This window comes from Crinia signifera, chromosome 6 (genome assembly GCF_055691185.1).
Source record: "Crinia signifera chromosome 6, ASM5569118v1, whole genome shotgun sequence".
Classification (NCBI taxonomy): Eukaryota; Metazoa; Chordata; class Amphibia; order Anura; family Myobatrachidae; genus Crinia; species Crinia signifera.
Genome location: NC_139222.1, coordinates 267,685,843 through 267,705,850, shown reverse-complemented (window position 1 = coordinate 267,705,850; position 20,008 = coordinate 267,685,843). Strand labels below are relative to the sequence as shown.

At 47.3% G+C, this 20,008-nt stretch overlaps 1 protein-coding gene and 1 pseudogene across 1 annotated transcript in view; one reads left to right on the top strand and one right to left on the bottom strand.

Moving 5' to 3' along the window:
* Positions 1 to 19,810, top strand: part of ABCC2 (ATP binding cassette subfamily C member 2) — a 57,047-nt gene extending 37,237 nt beyond the window's left edge. Inside the window, 12 exon segments of the mRNA XM_083149545.1 lie at positions 2,869 to 2,986; positions 4,878 to 5,097; positions 5,839 to 5,993; positions 7,172 to 7,327; positions 8,394 to 8,593; positions 8,700 to 8,826; positions 10,127 to 10,228; positions 10,763 to 10,906; positions 11,522 to 11,680; positions 15,582 to 15,690; positions 15,693 to 15,747; positions 19,582 to 19,810. Coding sequence (XP_083005671.1) covers positions 2,869 to 2,986; positions 4,878 to 5,097; positions 5,839 to 5,993; positions 7,172 to 7,327; positions 8,394 to 8,593; positions 8,700 to 8,826; positions 10,127 to 10,228; positions 10,763 to 10,906; positions 11,522 to 11,680; positions 15,582 to 15,690; positions 15,693 to 15,747; positions 19,582 to 19,780 — 1,744 coding nt within the window. The 3' untranslated portion in view covers positions 19,781 to 19,810.
* Positions 18,263 to 18,398, bottom strand: LOC146012738 (U2 spliceosomal RNA; annotated as a pseudogene).
* Positions 19,811 to 20,008: the final 198 nt, after the last annotated feature.

The window sequence follows — 20,008 nt, the reverse complement described above, 5'->3', positions numbered from 1 at the left end:
CAGGTAACACCAGGCACTAGGTACAGGTAACACCAGGCACTAGGTACAGGTAACACCAGGCACTAGGTACAGGTAACACCAGGCACTAGGTACAGGTAACACCAGGCACTAGGTACAGGTAACACCAGGCACTAGGTACAGGTACTGTAACACCAGGCACTAGGTACAGGTACTGTAACACCAGGCACTAGGTACAGGTACAGGTAACACCAGGCACTAGGTACAGGTAACACCAGGCACTAGGTACAGGTAACACCAGGCACTAGGTACAGGTAACACCAGGCACTAGGTACAGGTAACACCAGGCACTAGGTACAGGTAACACCAGGCACTAGGTACAGGTAACACCAGGCACTAGGTACAGGTAACACCAGGCACTAGGTACAGGTAACACCAGGCACTAGGTACAGGTAACACCAGGCACTAGGTACAGGTAACACCAGGCACTAGGTACAGGTAACACCAGGCACTAGGTACAGGTAACACCAGGCACTAGGTACAGGTACTGTAACACCAGGCACTAGGTACAGGTACTGTAACACCAGGCACTAGGTACAGGTAACACCAGGCACTAGGTACAGGTAACACCAGGCACTAGGTACAGGTAACACCAGGCACTAGGCACAGGTAACACCAGGCACTAGGTACAGGTAACACCAGGCACTAGGCACAGGTAACACCAGGCACTAGGTACAGGTAACACCAGGCACTAGGTACAGGTAACACCAGGCACTAGGTACAGGTAACACCAGGCACTAGGTACAGGTAACACCAGGCACTAGGTACAGGTACTGTAACACCAGGCACTAGGTACAGGTACAGGTACTGTAACACCAGGCACTAGGTACAGGTACAGGTAACACCAGGCACTAGGTACAGGTAACACCAGGCACTAGGTACAGGTAACACCAGGCACTAGGTACAGGTAACACCAGGCACTAGGTACAGGTAACACCAGGCACTAGGTACAGGTAACACCAGTCACTAGGTACAGGTACTGTACCACCAGGCACTAGGTACAGGTAACACCAGGCACTAGGTACAGGTAACACCAGGCACTAGGTACAGGTAACACCAGGCACTAGGTACAGGTAACACCAGGCACTAGGTACAGGTAACACCAGGCACTAGGTACAGGTAACACCAGGCACTAGGTACTGGTAACACCAGGGACTAGGTACAGGTAACACCAGGCACTAGGTACAGGGAACACCAGGCACTAGGTACAGGTAACACCAGGCACTAGGTACAGGTAACACCAGGCACTAGGTACAGGTAACACCAGGCACTAGGTACAGGTAACACCAGGCACTAGGTACAGGTAACACCAGGCACTAGGTACAGGTAACACCAGGCACTAGGTACAGGTACTGTAACACCAGGCACTAGGTACAGGTACTGTAACACCAGGCACTAGGTACAGGTACAGGTAACACCAGGCACTAGGTACAGGTAACACCAGGCATTAGGTACAGGTAACACCAGGCACTAGGTACAGGTAACACCAGGCACTAGGCACAGGTAACACCAGGCACTAGGTACAGGTAACACCAGGCACTAGGCACAGGTAACACCAGGCACTAGGTACAGGTAACACCAGGCACTAGGTACAGGTAACACCAGGCACTAGGTACAGGTAACACCAGGCACTAGGTACAGGTAACACCAGGCACTAGGTACAGGTAACACCAGGCACTAGGTACAGGTACTGTAACACCAGGCACTAGGTACAGGTACTGTAACACCAGGCACTTGGTACAGGTACAGGTACTGTAACACCAGGCACTAGGTACAGGTACAGGTAACACCAGGCACTAGGTACAGGTAACACCAGGCACTAGGTACAGGTAACACCAGGCACTAGGTACAGGTAACACCAGGCACTAGGTACAGGTAACACCAGGCACTAGGTACAGGTAACAACAGGCACTAGGTACAGGTACTGTACCACCAGGCACTAGGTACAGGTAACACCAGGCACTAGGTACAGGTAACACCAGGCACTAGGTACAGGTAACACCAGGCACTAGGTACTGGTAACACCAGGGACTAGGTACTGGTAACACCAGGGACTAGGTACAGGTAACACCAGGCACTAGGTACAGGTAACACCAGGCACTAGGTACAGGTAACACCAGGCACTAGGTACAGGTAACACCAGGCACTAGGTACAGGTAAAAAGTCTCTAGCACTGAGCTAGAGCTAAAAAGTCGACAGTCAGGATATCGACATGGTCAAAAGATTGACATGGAAAAGGTCTAAATGAAAAAGGTTGAAATGGGTTTACAAGTGTTTTTAGCCGGCATGTGTCGACACACGGTATTTCTTACCCTACCATCCACTACCGCATGGTGGGAGAATATAATGGTGTGCCGAGCGCATTGTAGGGAGCCATTTTAGCGTACGCTGTATACTTAGAAGGTGTCCATACTGACCTATGTCAACATAGCCATCAGACCTGGGTGGTTAGTGCCCCCTTTCCCCCTCTCTAGGGGAGCAAGACCTCCTGATGGCAGTACCAGTATTATCATGAATAGAAGCTATCACACAGTTAGCTGCATGTTACAGCACGCAGGCCATATAACAATGGGACACCAGAGGAGATATCTGCTGATCTTGGTCCCATAAGCTAGCGCCATTGTTATTTGGCAGTAGCTACAATACCATAATAAATGACCCAGAAAATAAGCTCCAAATACGGATTTTGGGGCTTAACTGCAAAATTTTGTAATGAAGACCCTAAACTGGACTGATGTCAATGAAATTGGAGGGATGTGAGTGCGTGCCTGCACAGATGAGCGACCCCAGGAGAAGTGCTGGGCTTCTTGCAGCTTATCCTGGTTCCTGACATACCTACGTCTCTTTCAGTATGAATGGCTCTATACGAAGGTCACTCAAGGACGTAGCGAAGAGCAAGGCAGACGGTGTGCCGATAGTAACCAAAGGACAGCAGCTCATCGAGAAGGAAACGGTAGAGACAGGAAAGGTAAGAATTCCAGGTACAAAAAGAGGGGGGGTGAACAATCGCACTGGCAGTGTTTATAAGGTAACCCCTTGTTTCAATCAATATTCATAGGCTTTATTATGTGGGGTGTGCTGTCACTTTAACAGTAATTTGAGCAATAACAAGGGAAGAGAAGAAACACTGTTATGTACGTGACGCACTGTTAGGACAAGAAAAATTAATAAAATGTAACCTTTAATTGTTTATTTTAAGATTTGCGACATATAAAAACAATTGCCAGGGAGGCAAAGAGGAAGAAACAAAGTGTTTTTTAAAAAGGGGATATAGATCCTCTCAAATTGAACCCCAATGTCCTGTTCCCAGTATAATTGCTAGATTAGGTGCGTGTTGCTGTATATCTTACAGTGTGTACCCACTCATGAAATGAACAAATCTGTTACAATTTTCACTTAATTAAGTTACTTTTGTTTAATATTAGTTTATAACACAGATTGCTCCCAAGGACTGTGCAGATAAATTAGGACAGCAAAGTAAATATGTCTGTTTGGTCCTTTTAAACATAAAAAAAAGGGGTTGCCGCCTAGTATCTGCACATATATTGCGCAGTGTGTAGCACAGTCTTAAATAATAACAGACTACGGGGCCGGCTGGTAGTATACGTGCCGTATTTCACATCTAAAGTGTACCCGTTAGATCTGATATTGGGAACACAAATCGGCTGTTAGTGTTCTCCGCCGTTTGTTTGGTTCCTCTCCGCAGGGAAAGTGGCTTGTACGTATGCCACTGTTCCCGGCTGTGCTGGTAGTGCGTCGGTGTCTGTGGGGAGATCACAGTCAGTGGTAAGGCTGTGATTCTCCAACTCGCAGACCCGTGTCGCGCTCCGTCACTTGACACTGCGCCTAACAGAGGGACGCACCGGCCGGGTGCTGTATTTGCACTGGCGTGCTGTAATCACATCTGAGTCTTGGGAGACCGTGGTCAGGTTCTGACCCCACAGCTCCTATCAGATGCGCCCTCTGTGAGTGGATACAGTATTCCTCTTTGCCTCCTTGGCAATTGTTTTTATATGTCGCAAATCTTAAAATAAACAATTAAAGGTTACATTTTATTAATTTTTCTTGTCCTAACAGTGCGTCACGTACATAACAGTCTTTCTTCTCTTCCCTTGTTAAGAATTCCAGGTATTTGGTTGATAGGTGACGTCAATAGGTCAACAGGCAAAAGGATGACACAAGCAAAAGGTCAACATGAAAAGGGTTGGGTCATGAAAAGGTTGACATTAGTTTTCCACATTGACACAAAAAACATCATGTCGACCTTTTGCATGACGATATTTTGTCAATGTCAACCTATTGACTGTCGACCTTTGCATCCACACCCGAAAATCCAGGAGGGCCTCACATCCTTCCACCCCATACGGTGCCTATTGTCATTATTACGCACCACCTGATGCCATTGGGAGCTGGCAGTTATACATCATGCTTATTGCAGGGCTGCATGCGCACTTAAGATGCATGACACATAACTGCTCACGTGGTTTGACTATCCTCTTACTGAAAAGCCTGCAGTGGTTCTCTCAGAATTCCAGTACCACAACTGTCATGAATTGCCTGAATACACTTTAAGGGGGTTATTCCGGTTCACTTGCGAAGGCAAATTCACTCTCTAATGGACAAAACCATGTGCACATGTGCAGAGAGAGTCAGATTTGGGTGGAGTTTGTACTTCACACTGATATCTATATTGCAATGTAAAAATAAAGCAGTCAGTATTTACCCTGCACAGAAAAAGAAATAACTCCCCCAAATCTAACTCTTGGTTTAACCACAGCTTTCTCCCCAGTTTAAAAGCGCTGCTATATCAGTAACTGTTAATCAATGTATTTACCGTTGTATTTGTTCTGTTCTTGCAGGTGAAGTTTTCTCTGTACATGAAGTATCTCCGCGCAGTCGGTTGGGGCTTCTCCTCCTGGATATCCGTGACCTATATCTTGCAGAATGTTGCCTTTGTTGGACAGAACATTTGGTTGAGTGACTGGACCAAAGATGCAGAGACATATTATAATATAACCTATCCGACATCGCAGAGAGACATGAGAGTGGGGGTATTTGGAGCTCTGGGGGTGGCACAAGGTAATTTCTAGCGTTGCATTCATATGCGCACAGCCCATGTCGGCATGAATGAGTGGACCAATAGAAAACATGCTGAATAGGGCTGATTAACCCTTTTTTTGTTTAATTGAAGCCTGTCAGGTGTCAGTATCAACAAGAAAACTTATATGCAGCTGTACTCACTGTTACAGTTACTGGTTCAGTGCAGGAGCAGAGCCTGTAGAGTTCTGGAACAGCGAATAAAGGGGGGCTGCATTTCTGGTCTCAGGAACTGATAGGAGGATGCCCGTCCTCCACTATGTCACCTACATAATACTAAAGATGACTGTAGCCATATGGTGCAGCAGCACCTCAGATTGCAGGACAAAACTCCCTGGGTCCTAGTGCCCAGCATGTATGCGAATGTATATTGATGGGGCTACAAGGGTGTATATAGAAAAAAAGAGGGGGGGGGGGGGGGGGGTTGGGCATTCTACTGCCTCTTTCCCATCCCTTCAGAGGCATGACGTTTTTAGGGGCTCAGCTACAAATAGCGGCAGCATCGCCACCCTCTGTTTAACTACCAATGGTTATTTTGTACATATGCGGAAAGGAACATAAAAAAAATTGCCCTACTGCGCAGATTCCGGTTCTCCAGGACAGCTCCAAGATGGCCACCCAGAACTTTACTGACCATGTGATCAGGGACCATCTTGCCTTTTACTGTGAGTGTTACTCTGTAGGAGACACAAGTATTAAGCGGGTGATTTGTGTACTTTCTAGGTTTCTTTGTTTTTCTCGGTGCATTTATGGTGGCTGCCGGTACAGTCCGCGCTTCGAGGCTGCTTCACGCACAGCTTCTCCGCAATATCCTTCACACGCCTATGACTTTCTTTGACACCACCCCGACTGGGCGGATTGTGAACAGATTTGCCAAGGTTAGTACACAACATGACATACAATACAACGTAGGAAAGACCGATGGGCCACTTAGGAGTGGTGTAACACAAATACAGACACTTTATACAAGAGTCAGCCGAGACTTTGGCCTTTATGTAAAGCAGAGCCATGTTGGGGGTATTGTAGCCGCTGTACTGGCTACACATGCAGACTACTGCAAATACCAGGCGTTACATACTTGAGTAACTTTATTAATATTTAAACAGGCAAATTTAACACTTACAGTGAATGGCTGTCAGCACCAGCCATCCACCAATCAACATGCTGACACTGACAGCAATTCGCTGCTGACTGTGAGGCAGGAAGTAATGCTGCCTTGTCTTTGTCTCTCTGATTGTGTGACCACCACCCAACCCTGCTCGGAGGCCCCCATAAGTGCGTGGCCCTGGCTATGGTGCCTGAGACTTTATGCTAATGCCCTTCCCTGGTGTGTCTGATTGTGCAAGGGCTGAGACATTCACTTTGAGTATCTTCAGACACCGCTATCAAACCCACCAATCAATCTTCCACCATCCTCATCATGGTTGCAAAACCTCTGCCCAGTGTATGGCCTCCAGTGTACTCCATTAAGCATCTGAGTTTGCACCCACTACAGTGCCCCATCTAATGCTTGTGATGAAGTGAAACAGGTACGTGGTGATACAAATCACTAGAAGAGCTTTGCAATTGCTTAGGCAACACTGTACCATGGAACGTGCCCTCAGCCGTAACTTTCAGACATCTTTTGCCATCCCGATCACAGGGAAGGATGTCATATCCTGCTAGAAAGATGCTGACTTTTCCCCCTGACATTATATATGCTCTGCTATAGAGAATGCTGCTCTTGAAATAAAAAGTGTTGTTGACCACAATGGAGGACATGTTGAACAATTAAGTAATTTCTGTCGCCACCTGGTGACCACATGTGTAACTAATAATTCTGTCGGTCCAAATTCCACTTCATTACAATCCTTAGATCTTGCTCCAGAGTGCTCTAAACAGGGATGTTTTTATTTTAGCAGCTATGTATATGGAGGATCCCCATTGTGCTATATTGTAAAAATTACACTCCAGAATACAATGAAGAAATGGGAACGGAGCGCCCTCTTTTTTTGTTCTTTGAAGTACAATTACGGATCAAGTTTTAACAATTCTTCAATTCTGTTTTTTTTTCCAGGACATCTTTACTGTGGATGAGACCATCCCTATGTCGTTTCGGAGCTGGGTTAACTGTGCGCTAGGGGTGATCAGCACCCTATTTCTGATCTGCTTGGCCACTCCTATCTTTGCTGCTGTTATTGTACCCCTGGCCATTTTCTATTACTTTGTTCAGGTAAGCATGGCGCGTCCTTCTCAATACTGGATCTGTAAATAGATTTTAAATTGTTAGAGATGAGCACTTCAGATTGGATAATCTGACAGAAACGCAGTGATATTATTGCTAGCACTGATGATGATTCCCATGTATGGCTGTGTGTGGTACAAATTGTGTACCACACACAGCCATACATAGTAATCATCATCATCAATGGCTGCCAGGCTATGTACCATACTAGCGGGATATATCATCAATTTCTGGGGGTACAGTGTGTATTACACTTATATGATTTTCTTCCTTTCAAATCAAGGGGGTAATGTCAGCATATCTAAATATATTTTGGGGTAAAAGGTAAAAAAGTTCCCTGACCCCTGCACTAGGCCAACACTTTTTGTATTGTCACCTCCGAAGTCTTTTTGGTGTTCACCAGGGTGGCTCCAGAGGGATGGGGGGGGGGGGCTGCAGCAAAGTTCAAAATTCAAATACGGGAGCCAACACCCACTGCCATTTCAAACTGATTAACAGGCAGTTGGTATGGCTACCCTGTTTTGAATTTAGAACCGACCTGCAGCTCCACCCCTGGAGCCGCCACTGGTGTTCACTCTCCATGCAGTATGGGCAGAGTAAGGATCAAATAGGCCTGGGGGGCCTCCAGAGCAGAGGCGATCTCCGGCTCCCCCTCAACTGCTTCCCGCACACGGCACATTGCCACCTGTGGGAGGGACAGTGGGACAGTCTCCAAATAAGCGGGGCTGTAATCGGGACAGTTGGGATGTATGCTATATTGTCAGTCCCATATCCCACCGTTCCTGATGACTGCACAGGCCGGGACTCACTGGCTGTTGGTGCGGTTCCCCTGTTTGCAGTTTGCATCTTGTACCTAATGTTGGAGGATAAGCTTTAGTAATCCCCCCCCCCCCCCCCCCCCCCCCCCTAGTGACTCATCCTGACTTTCGGAATGATAGAACTCATCCCATAAAATCACTGTCTCTGCTGTGTAATTGATGGGGTCTCAGTTGGGAATCAGGGAGCGCACAATGATTCCTATGTACTAACGCTGACTCCATGTGGTCGTCTCTAGAAGATCTATGTCAACACCTCCCGACAGCTCCGGCGCCTGGATTCGGTTACAAGGTCGCCCATCTATTCCCATTTCGGGGAGACGGTCTCCGGTCTGTCAGTCATCCGAGCTTACGGACATCAGCAGAGATTCCTCCAACATAATGAAGATACCATTGACATCAACCAGAAAAGCGTTTATTCCTGGATCGTCTCCAACAGGTAGTGATCCCATAGCGCTGAGTACATTGTGGTTCTCATTAATGGTACAGATTGGGGGGGGGGGGGGGGCAGAAGAATCTAATCTAGGCTTCTCTATTGTCTGCAGGTGGCTGGCTATTCGTCTGGAGTTCGTGGGGAACCTGACCGTATTCTTTGCTGCGCTCTTCGCGGTGTTGGCCCGTGGCACGGTGGACGGCGGCATTGTCGGGCTGTCTATTTCCTCAGCGCTCAATGTGAGTCTCAAACCCCCATCTCTCCCTTATCTATTAATAATGTTAATGTATGTAACTGGGGGGTTCTGTATTATACATTATCTTCATCTCTATTCCATATAGTGGAATTTTTCATTTGAATTTATATAACAAATGTGAGCGGCGCCGGCATTATTAGCGGATATTTTGAACATCTCTCACAGAGATGGCGGCACACAAAGGGTTAAGTGCATCTGTACTCTAAATAGACATCGAGGGCCTGATTCCAGGGGTATACGGTCATTAGGTGAACCCTATTAAGTTCGAAATGCATTGAGTCGACCACCAACGGTTGACAGGCCTTAGGTCGACACCTGAAATAGGTCGATATGGGTAAGGTCAACAGGGTCAATAGGTTGACACTAGCATTAGGTCGACAATGAGGAGGTCGACGGGCAAGGGTCAGCATGAGGTTTTCATGGCTTTTTTTGAGCCGACATGTGCCGACGGGCAATATTCAAGCGCTACCATCCACTGCGGCGTGGTGGGAGAATAATATAGTGTGCTGGGCGCAGCGAGGCGACGTGCCCGAAGCATGGCGAGTGGTTGCGGTACACTTAGATGGTGTCCATGTTGACTGTGTCGACATTTGGGACAAAAAAACGTGAAAAATTCATGTCGATTTTTACTGTCGACCTAATGATTGTGTCAAACTTCTGACCCTGTCGACCTTATCCATGTTGACTTATGTCAACGTAAGGCCAACGTAAGGCCTGTCGACCTTCAGTGGTCGATCCAACGCATGTCAACCTAAATTTGATCAACCCAATGACCTATACCAAGACACAGAGTGCTGATACTTGCGGATGTCAGTAGCTGTCAGATTTACTACTTTATGTTAACCCGAGTGCCCGCGTGTCTTCATGCATGGGCATAGCTCCGCCCACCATGCTCCTGGCTACTGCCATAACCGTCATCAACTGTACTGGCGCTTACCCCACCCCATGCTGGCTGCACAGGAGCCATCTGAAAAACACGTCCCATCTCCGCATGTATGCCCTGAACATGCGGAGAACAGACCCAGGACACAGAAACAGACCCAGCTTCCAAGAGACTCCCATTTAACTGAAAGAGTGATCCAGCCATACAGCTCCTCTTTGATAGACAATCCCCCAATTACAGGGGCCAGCGCAGCCTAGACAAACTTCAGCTGACTGCTCCTACCACCACCCTTTCCACCAAAACCGCTCACCTGCCTCCGATACTGGCAGCGCGTGTGACTCCGAATCAGGCCCTGTGTGTCCGTTATACATATTTCAGGAGTATTCTGTCATTTCAACAGATAACTCAGACCCTTAACTGGTTGGTGCGGATGACGTCTGAGCTGGAGACAAACATTGTGGCTGTAGAACGTGTGGACGAGTACATCAGGGTGGAGAATGAGGTAAGTTCCCCCTAGGGGTATTCCAAAGAACCGTCAGTTATACTGAAGGAATATGAACAACTTTAATCAGGGCTGCCATCAGAAATTTTGGGGCCCGGGACTAATTTCCAGTCCGGGCCCTGGGCCCCCCTTCCTCACTTGACTTACCGTAACCTGGCTCCTGCTCCCCCATCTCCTCTTCCGCTGAGCTGCAGCCTGGATGTCCCAGTGTGCAGGCTTTTTGAACTCAGGATGCCGGTGGCTAATTAAAATGCAGCACTGGCTGGTGAGCCAATCAGTGCTTGTGTACCGGCAGCCGGTACGCGAGCTCTGATTGGCTCAAAAGCTGTTGCAGCATTTTAATTGGCTGCCGGTGTCCTGGGCAGAGCACAGCTGAGATGTGTAGTGTCCAAGGGAAATAAAATAAACTGCCTAGTATTTTGAAAGCCTTGCAGGGAAAATGTCGATAGATGTATTCAGTAACCATTCTTAGAAGAACATAAAAAACTGCAAAGATTATCTGACCAATAACATTTTCTGTAACTTCTCGATCAGGCACCATGGGCAACACAACAGCGCCCCCCAGAGGACTGGCCGGACAAAGGAGTTGTGCAATTTCTTGACTACAAGGTCCGATACCGTCCTGAATTAGACCTTGTTCTCCATGGTATAACATGCACAGTGGAGAGCATGGAGAAGGTACATAATATAGATGTAATTGGGGTATTTGTGTTTTATTAGGGTGCAATGTAGGAAGGAATTCTTTAACTTTCTTTTTTCTAACTGGATAACTTCTGTCGCTTACCCCAAAGTACAGTGGCATTACTCTCCGTACCGGAAGTAACCATAGTTACTGAAATTACTACTGAAACCAATTTCGGTATACCATTGATGATCAGCGATCCATCGAGGAACCAGGGGAAATAATTTAACAAATTAACAGTTTACCGATCCCGATCGTTTTTTTGTCCAGGATCGTGGAATCAATGAATTTTTAAAACATGTTTTATATTTATAATTCCCAGATGCAGCTGTCGGGGATTGGAACATTGCAACAATATATCTGTAATGATTTGGGGCGGTTATGTGCAAGGTGATAATGCACCAGCCCATTAGCTCCTAACTGTCAATTTAGGAAAAAGTCTAAATAAATGATATTAGAAGCTGATTGGTTGCTAGGGGCAACTTCACACTTTTTGTCTTTAGAATGGGTTATATTAACATTAGACCATTGTGTGTGTGTGTGTGATGAATAAGACAGTGTGTTTCTCCGGACACTGCTCTGACGGCCGTGCTGGCTTCTGCCGCCCGCAGGTGGGAATAGTTGGGAGAACAGGGGCTGGAAAATCCTCACTCACTAACTGCATCTTCCGGATCATCGAGGCAGCCAGTGGAAAGATCCTCATCGATGGCGTGGACATCTCTACTATTGGCCTCCATGAACTGCGCAAAAAACTGACGATTATCCCTCAGGTAAATCCTTAGCTGCAAAAAAAACAAAAAATTACGGTTTCTCTGTATAAGCTATATGGGGCGGGATGTACCAAACTGACCCCCCCGCCCCCCCCCCCCCCCGCCTTACCCTCCGCGCCTTACCCTCTGCTCTGCTTCCGTGCCATGGATCCACAGATCTTGTCTTCGGTCCCGGATCCCCTCCTGGCTTCTCCTGCTATGAAAACAGACTGTCTGCTGTATGGGGGCGGACATTTTATGATGGTCCATTTTCATAGCAACAGAAGACAGGAGGGGAGCCGAGACCGCTGCACAGACAGGTAAGTCTGCGGATCCCGGCCTCAGCACAGATGCAGCAGCATAATTACAGTTGACCTGTCCTACCGCAAGCTTTTGGATGTGGTAGATGTTTAGCTGCTGTTTCTGTGGATCCTGGATAATGGAACCAGTCTACACCTTGTGATGAAAGGTGGGCGGGGTCTAACTAGTCAGTCACAATGGAGCAGTTATTGCTATTAATTAAATCTGTCAAACTACTACAATTGTTTTACCATCTGCTTGCACTTAGCAACTCTGACACTAGATGGCAGCAGCTACACATGTAACTAGATATACAGTGACTTTATTCTATTGATTTTTATCCCCTATCTTGAATGTTGGGCCACATTTCTTGGCAATGGCTGCCTTTCAAAAATTACATTTCACAGCCTACTTAGCAGCATGTGGATATCTAATATCTGAGGATTACTGATCGCACCAAGCTTTCAAAATGTTGTTAAGTATTGGAAACTTTTCAATTTATTTTATAACAAATGTCCTTTGTTCTGTGAGATGGAAACTGCTACAATGCCAACATGATCCTTCTGCTGCAGTAGCCTCACAATGCAGCCACCCCCAGCAATGGGAGTATCTGTGCTTCACCAGTCACCCCTAATTTTATAGATTTCATTACAACTACAGCTGACATTTCGTTCTCACTGCTAGGCAATTTCCCGGGTCTAGCATGTTGACTCAGTAATTTGCCTTTTGAACACTGTTTTTTTTTTTCAGTGTGAACAGTTCAACCCATGTAGAAATTCCCAGGTCTCCAACCCTGCTTTTTACCCATGTTGGAGATCCGGTTATGCAGACACGGGTTGACCCTGCAAAAAAAACTGTGTTAAACGGCAAATTACCAGGTAGAACTGCTTCACCCGGGAATTTGCCTTAGCAGTGAGAACAGGGTCCGGTGCTGCAGTCCCCCACATGAATAAGGGTCAATCAGTGTCTGCATACCTGGGTAAAAAGCAGGGTTGGAGACCCAGGAATTTCCTCATGGGTTGAACTGTTCACACTGAAAAAAAAAACAGTGTTAAAAGGCAAATTACTGGGTCGACACATGCTAGACTCGGGAATTTGCCTAGCAGTAAGAACGGGGAATGTGGGAAGACTGAATGTCCTAACTAAGGGGGTTATTCTGATTCACTCAGAAAGGCACAATCACTCTCTAATGGACAAAACCATGTGCACTGCAGGTGGGGCTGATGTAACATGTGCAGAGAGAGAATTTGGGTGTTTTATTGTTTCTGTGCAGGGTAAATGCTGGCTGCTTTATTTTTACACTGCAATATAGATATCAATGTGAAGTACACCCCCACCCAAATCTAACTATCCCTGCACATGTTACATCAGCCCCAACTGCAGTGCACATGGTTTTGTCCATTATAGAGTGATTGTGCCTTTCCGAGTGAATCAGAATAACCCCCTAATACCTGCCGGCATTAGGTGAAAGTGGGAAAACTCCTTTCATGCACTTGAAAAGTTTTTTTGAGTCAAACTGATTTTGAAACTGTAGAATTGCTGAGTCTCAGCTATTGTTATAGCAATTCTGGCTACCGGAAGTCCTATGTGAATTTCCGTTTGTATTCCCAGATGCATCACTGTACCGTTACTCTGTGTCCACTAATGTTAGTGTGCCATTACTCTGTTTCCACTAATGTTAGTGTGCCATTACTCTGTGTCCACTAATGTTAGTGTGCCATTACTCTGTGTCCACTAATGTTAGTGTGCCATTACTCTGTGTCCACTAATGTTAGTGTGCCATTACTCTGTTTCCACTAATGTTAGTGTGCCATTACTCTGTTTCCACTAATGTAAGTGTGCCATTACTCTTTGTCTACTAGTGTTAGTGTGCCATAACTCTGTTTCCACTAATGTAAGTGTGACATAGCACTCTGTCAACTGGTGTAAGTGTGCAATTACTCTGTATCCACTAGTGTTAGTGTGGCGTTCCTGTGTCCACTGGTGTTAATGTGCAATTACTCTGTATCCACTAGTATTAGTGCACCATAACTCTGTATCCACTGGTGTTAGTGTGCCATTGCATTGTATCCCCTCGTTAGTGCGCCATTACTCTGTATACACTGGTGTTAGTGTGCCATTACACCGTATCCCCTCGTTAGTGTGCCATTACTCTGTATCCACTGGTGTTAGTGTGCCATTACTCTGTATCCACTGGTGTCAGTGTGCCATTGCATTGTATCCCCTAGTTAGTGCGCCATTACACCATATCCCCTTGTTAGTGTGCCATTACTCTGTATACACTGGTGTTAGTGTGCCATTACACCGTATCCCCTCGTTAGTGTGCCATTACTCTGTATCCCTGGTGTTAGTGTGCCATTACATTGTATCCACTGGTGTTAGTGCACAATTACTCTGTATATACTGGTGTTAGTGTGCCATTACACTGTATCCCCTCGTTAGTGTGTCATTACTCTGTATCCACTGGTGTTAGTGTGCCATTACACCGTATCCCCTCGTTAGTGTGCCCTTACTCTGTATCTACTGGTGTTTGTGCACCAATACTCTGTATCCACTGGTGTTAGTGTGCCATTATTCTGTATCATCTGGTGTTACTGTGCCATTACATTGTATCCACTGGTGTTAGTGTGCCATTATTCTGTATCCTCTGGTGTTACTGTGCCATTACATTGTATCCACTGGTGTTAGTGTGCCATTATTCTGTATCCTCTGGTGTTAGTACACCATTAACCTGTATCCACTGGTGTTAGTGCACCATTACCCTGTATCCACTGGTGTTAGTGTGCCAATACTCTGTATTCACTGGTGTTAGTGCACCATTACCCTGTATCCACTGGTGTTAGTGTGCCAATATTTTGTATCCACTGGTGTTAGTGTGCCAATACTCTGTATCCACTGGTGTTAGTGTGCCAATACTTTGTATCCACTGGTGTTAGTGTGCCAATACTTTGTATCCACTGGTGTTAGTGTGCCATTACTATGTATCCTCTGGTGTTAGTGTGCCAATAATCTGTATCCTCTGGTGTTAGTGTGCCAATACTCTGTATCCACTGGTGTTAGTGTGCCCAATACTCTGTATCCTCTGGTGTTAGTGTGCCAATACTCTGTATCCACTGGTGTTAGTGTGCCAATACTCTGTATACTCTGGTGTTAGTGTGCCAATACTCTGTATCCACTGGTGTTAGTGTGCCAATACTCTGTATCCACTGGTGTTAGTGTGCCAATACTCTATATCCTCTGGTGGTAGTGTGCCAATACTCTGTATCCACTGGTGTTAGTGTGCAAATACTCTGTATCCACTGGGTGTTAGTGTATCATTGTTTTGTATCCCCTAGTATTGGAAGTGTCTCTGTCTGGCATAATATGGGCATGAAGTTAGCTCAAAGCAGTTTGATACTTTGCTACAAATTAGGCCACCTCACTCATACATTAAATGGAAGTGTGCCAAAGGCTGTATCTAGGTCACACACAGAAACAGACACAGACACATATATTGCGGAAACAAATGACCCTTCTTCATTGTTGATAACAGACATTCCTACAGTAGCACCAGGCATCATGACTCTAGATATATTCATGTACAGAGTTCTCCACTTTAATAATTTGGCGCTGATCCCTTTAGGACCCTGTGCTGTTCTCGGGGACTCTGCGGATGAACCTGGACCCGTTTAATGAGTACAATGACGAGGAAGTCTGGAAATCTCTTGAGCTCTCTCACTTGAAGTCTTACATAGAGGACTGCATGAGAAACTGTTCTATGAAGTCAGCGAAGGAGGAGAAAACCTGAGGTAGGAGGGGGCTCCAGCGCTCCAAGCTGTGTCTGCTATTCTGCCAAGACTTGGAGAGTGAAGGTGCCCACACACGGTGCTATTTGTGCTCGATGTGTTCTGGAATAGATTGCATTGCATCTCGTTAAAAACACATGTGATACGTTACAACAGCGTGCGATTGAGCCTGATGCGATCTAGTACAAGAAGCTGCACAAAATAAACATGGTGCGATGTGAACTACACACGATGCGTTTTGAACTAAAAAGTTCAAATGCACCCGACCATCGCACCGTGTGTGGGCACCATTACTCAGCTATGCAACAATGAGTCTGTATACCTAGGTACATATGTTCAGTCTATCCACGTGCCATCAACACCCTCAGTTGTCCATCAGACGTCCCACATCTCTCAAACCTGTATAGCCAACGTTTGTGTGCACAAGAGGGGCACCCAAAGTAGCGCTAATAGGTCACTGATCAGAGACACGACACTGAATGTAATAATTATGTTGAAACATAAAACCTTGACAGGACAGATGTTCCCCCATATAATACCAACAGAGCAGCAATAACTTTGTTCTCTCTAGACATGAATGCTTCATTGCAGGGTTTCCCAATGCAAGGCACCCTAACAGTTATGGTTTTAAGGATTTCCATGCTTGAAGACAGATGGTATAATTAAACTAGGACAGGGGTGCTCAAACTATTGCTCTGGGACCCTATCAGAAAATAAAAATAATTACAGGACCCCAGCAGTAGCGGCTCTTACTGTTTTGGAGGAGGGGGGCTGCCGCAATGCACCCCCCCCCCCTACGCTGCCTCCTCCACGTGCCCCTGGCGCCGGTCCCTGCACGGGGCCACCGCAGGCACATTAACTTCATACATACTGCACATGCACTGGCCCAAGCCTTCATGGGCTGCCTTTGCAGCAGCCACTGAAGGCTTAATCAGGTTCCCCGGTCCGACGCATGCGCAGTATGGTCTGCAAGGCATCCCGGAGGTAGGGAACACCTCCCAATAGGACTGCCTTGAGTGATTGGCAGGTCGGACTTCCAATAGGAAGTCACTGCCAGTCACATTGATGCCAGAGTAGATGCAAGGACCTGCGGGACGAGAGGGGGTGGAGAGAGGCGGAGCAAGGTCGGAAGAAGGGCCCCAAACGGACCCTCGCGGGCTCGCTTCGGTCGCAACGCTTCGCTCGCCAAACTAAAGGCAACCAGTGGTGGCGTGGATAGTGAAGGAGCAAGCCCCCTGGCCTTGCTCCTCCCCCTGGGCTTGGGAGGTCCTTTATCCCAACATAATTTAGCATCTACCTGCTGAGAAGGTCGGGACCCACAGTTTGAGAATCGCTGAACTAAGATACTAAATAAGTCACCTCTGCTAAAGCATGAATATTCTTAATAGCTGTTTGAAGAAACTCAGGGAGCCCGAGGTGTGCTCCCACCACCACCAGTGCTGTGCCTAAACACGTGCAAAGGGGGCAGCCGTACGAACGTTTGGACCCTCTCCCAAAGGAGAAAGGCCCCATGGTTCCCCTAACCCCCCTCAACCATAAGGCCGAGGAAGGGAAAAAAGGGATCGGTGGGTCCTCTTCGCCGAAGCTCAGAGAGACCCGCTTTTCCTCCACCCCCGGAAGGGTTTTGGACTGTGGGTCCTCCGCACCCGAAGGTTTGGAGAGACCCGCTTAGGCTTCCCTCCGCCTTGCGGCTCGGGGTTGCCCTCGAGGGGACCGGGACTCTCCCCAAAAGGTGAAGAGTCCCAGCCACGTTTGGGGAACGGAAGGCCCGTTAGGGACAGCCGCACTACCCAAATCAAAAAAACGTGACAAACTAACGAAAAACGTGAAGTGCTCAAAAGTGCAAATCAAAGAAATAAATAAAAGAGGCCCTAGCCAGAAGGCTGGGGTGGGGGTGTAAAAAATTGTCCTACCCCATCCAAAAGGACGAGGTAAGGACGTGTAGCCTAACCTAGAGGGAAGTGCGCAGTGTGTGTGCCATTCAGTGCATGGTGCTGGACATCACCAGTGCAAATCAGGCACCCCCGAGTTTCCCCGGGGGCACAGTGCAGCCTCGGGCTCCAGGCAGCCGACCCTTCAGCGTCCGACCAAGCTTTTCTCTGTCTCACCAGCAGGCATTTTCCAGCCCCCGGCATGGGAATGGGTACTCCAATGGGCTTTTCGAAAGACTCCCTTAGGGGCTGCACCCCCTCGGAAGAGCAATCTACTCAGTCCCAGTGTTTCTCCGCTCCCAGGGTTAAGATACTAGGCTGAGCTTTTCGCTGTGCCCAGGCTGGTGGTTAGCCAACCTGGACCAATCTACTCGGTCTCAGCTTTTCTCCGCTCCCTGGGAATGGATACTAGACTGAGCCTTTCGCTGACTCATCCTTCAGGGGCTACGAACCCCGTCAAGAGAGTCAATCTACTAGGACCAGTGTTTCTCCCCCCTCTTACCAGTGGATTTACGGAAACAACACCTCCTACCAAAGGCAGAGGTGAAGATACTCAGTGAGACTTTTCACTGCTCCCGGGAAAAACAGAGGGGTCCCACACCCTCCGCCCATCAGAGCAGCTACTCAGTCCAGCCTTTCTCTATTCTCTGCCAGAGGCCAGTCCATACCCACTGATAAGAACAGATACTACACTTGATCTTAGCCAAAAGGCCGAGAAGCGATAACCTTAATAGCTGTACTGTTATTGTAGAGTAGAACCGCTGCTCTATTGTATATACGTTGCTCAAACTCCTTTACAGCACAGGTTTTAATGCTATCCATACTTGAGCACAGGTGACCTATTTTTAGTCCATTTGAGTTAACCATTTGGACTGAAGCCTGGATAGCCTAAAACATGAATGGTGGAGTTTGTGAATATCTGGTATTGGGGGGTAACTGTATGAAGCAGTGATAAGGGGGGAGAAGTGGCTCATGGTGACCAATCAGCACTAAAGTAACATCTATCATTTGCATAATATAAAATCATACAGGTCTGCTGATTGGTTGCCATGGGCCACTTCTCCTCTGGCTCACTTCTTCTCCCTCATCACTGATTCATTCTTTACATCGTAATTTAAATCAGATGCACTAAGCTTGAAAAGTGATAAAATGAAGAGTGGTAAACCACCAGCCAATCAGCTCCTACCTGCCATGTCACAGGCTGTGTTTGAAAAATGACAGGTAGTTGCTGATTGGTTGGTGGTTTATCACTCTCCATTTTATCACTTTTCAAGCTTAGTACATCTTGCCTGATGTGGTGTTCGCATTCATCTCCCATCCTTATCATGTAGTCAGGGCGTCACTGCTATGTTCTATGGAGACTTTCTGTTAATAATGGAACAGACAAAATCTCAGTGTCTCCACCCAGTGGCGTAACTATAAATATTTGCTCCCCCCTGCCAAAGGTTTGTGGCGCCCCCCCCCCCCCCCCTTCAGCATGTTTCCCCAGTGTGTGATGTGATGATGTCACACGCATAAGGGAGAAGCTGAAGCAGGAGAGTGTAAGAGAGACCAGCAGACACTGCTGCTTCCCTTGGCACCGACGCATCCCAGGCCACCCTAGCACGCCCATCCGCCTGCCCATCCTGTACACAGTCGCCAATAGCCGGCTCTGTGTACAGTCAATTGAATCAGTGGGGGAATTTGACATCTCTGCCATGGCCGCACCCGCGCTGTGGCTGACTCACCTCCAGTGCTCAGTCAGTGGGCAGCAGCATGTCAGTGGGTCGAGCGGGTGCCGGCGCCCACACAGACCCTGCTGCTGCTTGCTCCCCCAAGCGGCTGCTGGGGCTGCCTTACAGTAGTTACGCCACTGTCTCCACCGAATAGATCTAATATCTCTACAAACCCTTGTAATGTTCTGCAGTGTTGGCCAGAGGCAGCTGGTGTGCTTGGCCCGGGCGCTGCTTCGGAAATCCAAGATCCTGATTCTGGATGAGGCCACGGCCGCCGTGGACCTGGAAACGGATAATTTAATCCAGAAGACGATCCGCAGCGAATTTGCAGACTGTACAGTACTGACCATTGCACATCGGCTCCACACCATCATGGACAGCAACAAGTAAGAGCCAACACTCGTTACCCTGTGACTCGGGTCTATGTACTAAGCCTTGGAGAGAGAGGAAGTGGGCAGAGATAAAGTACCAACAAACCAGCACCCTAACTGTCATTTTCCCAAAACAGCCTGTTAAATGACAGTTAGGGGTTTACTGGCTGGTATTCTATCTCCGTCCGCTCTTTCCAAGTCTTAGTACATCTCACCCATAGACTACAGTTTTAACAACGTGGCTACA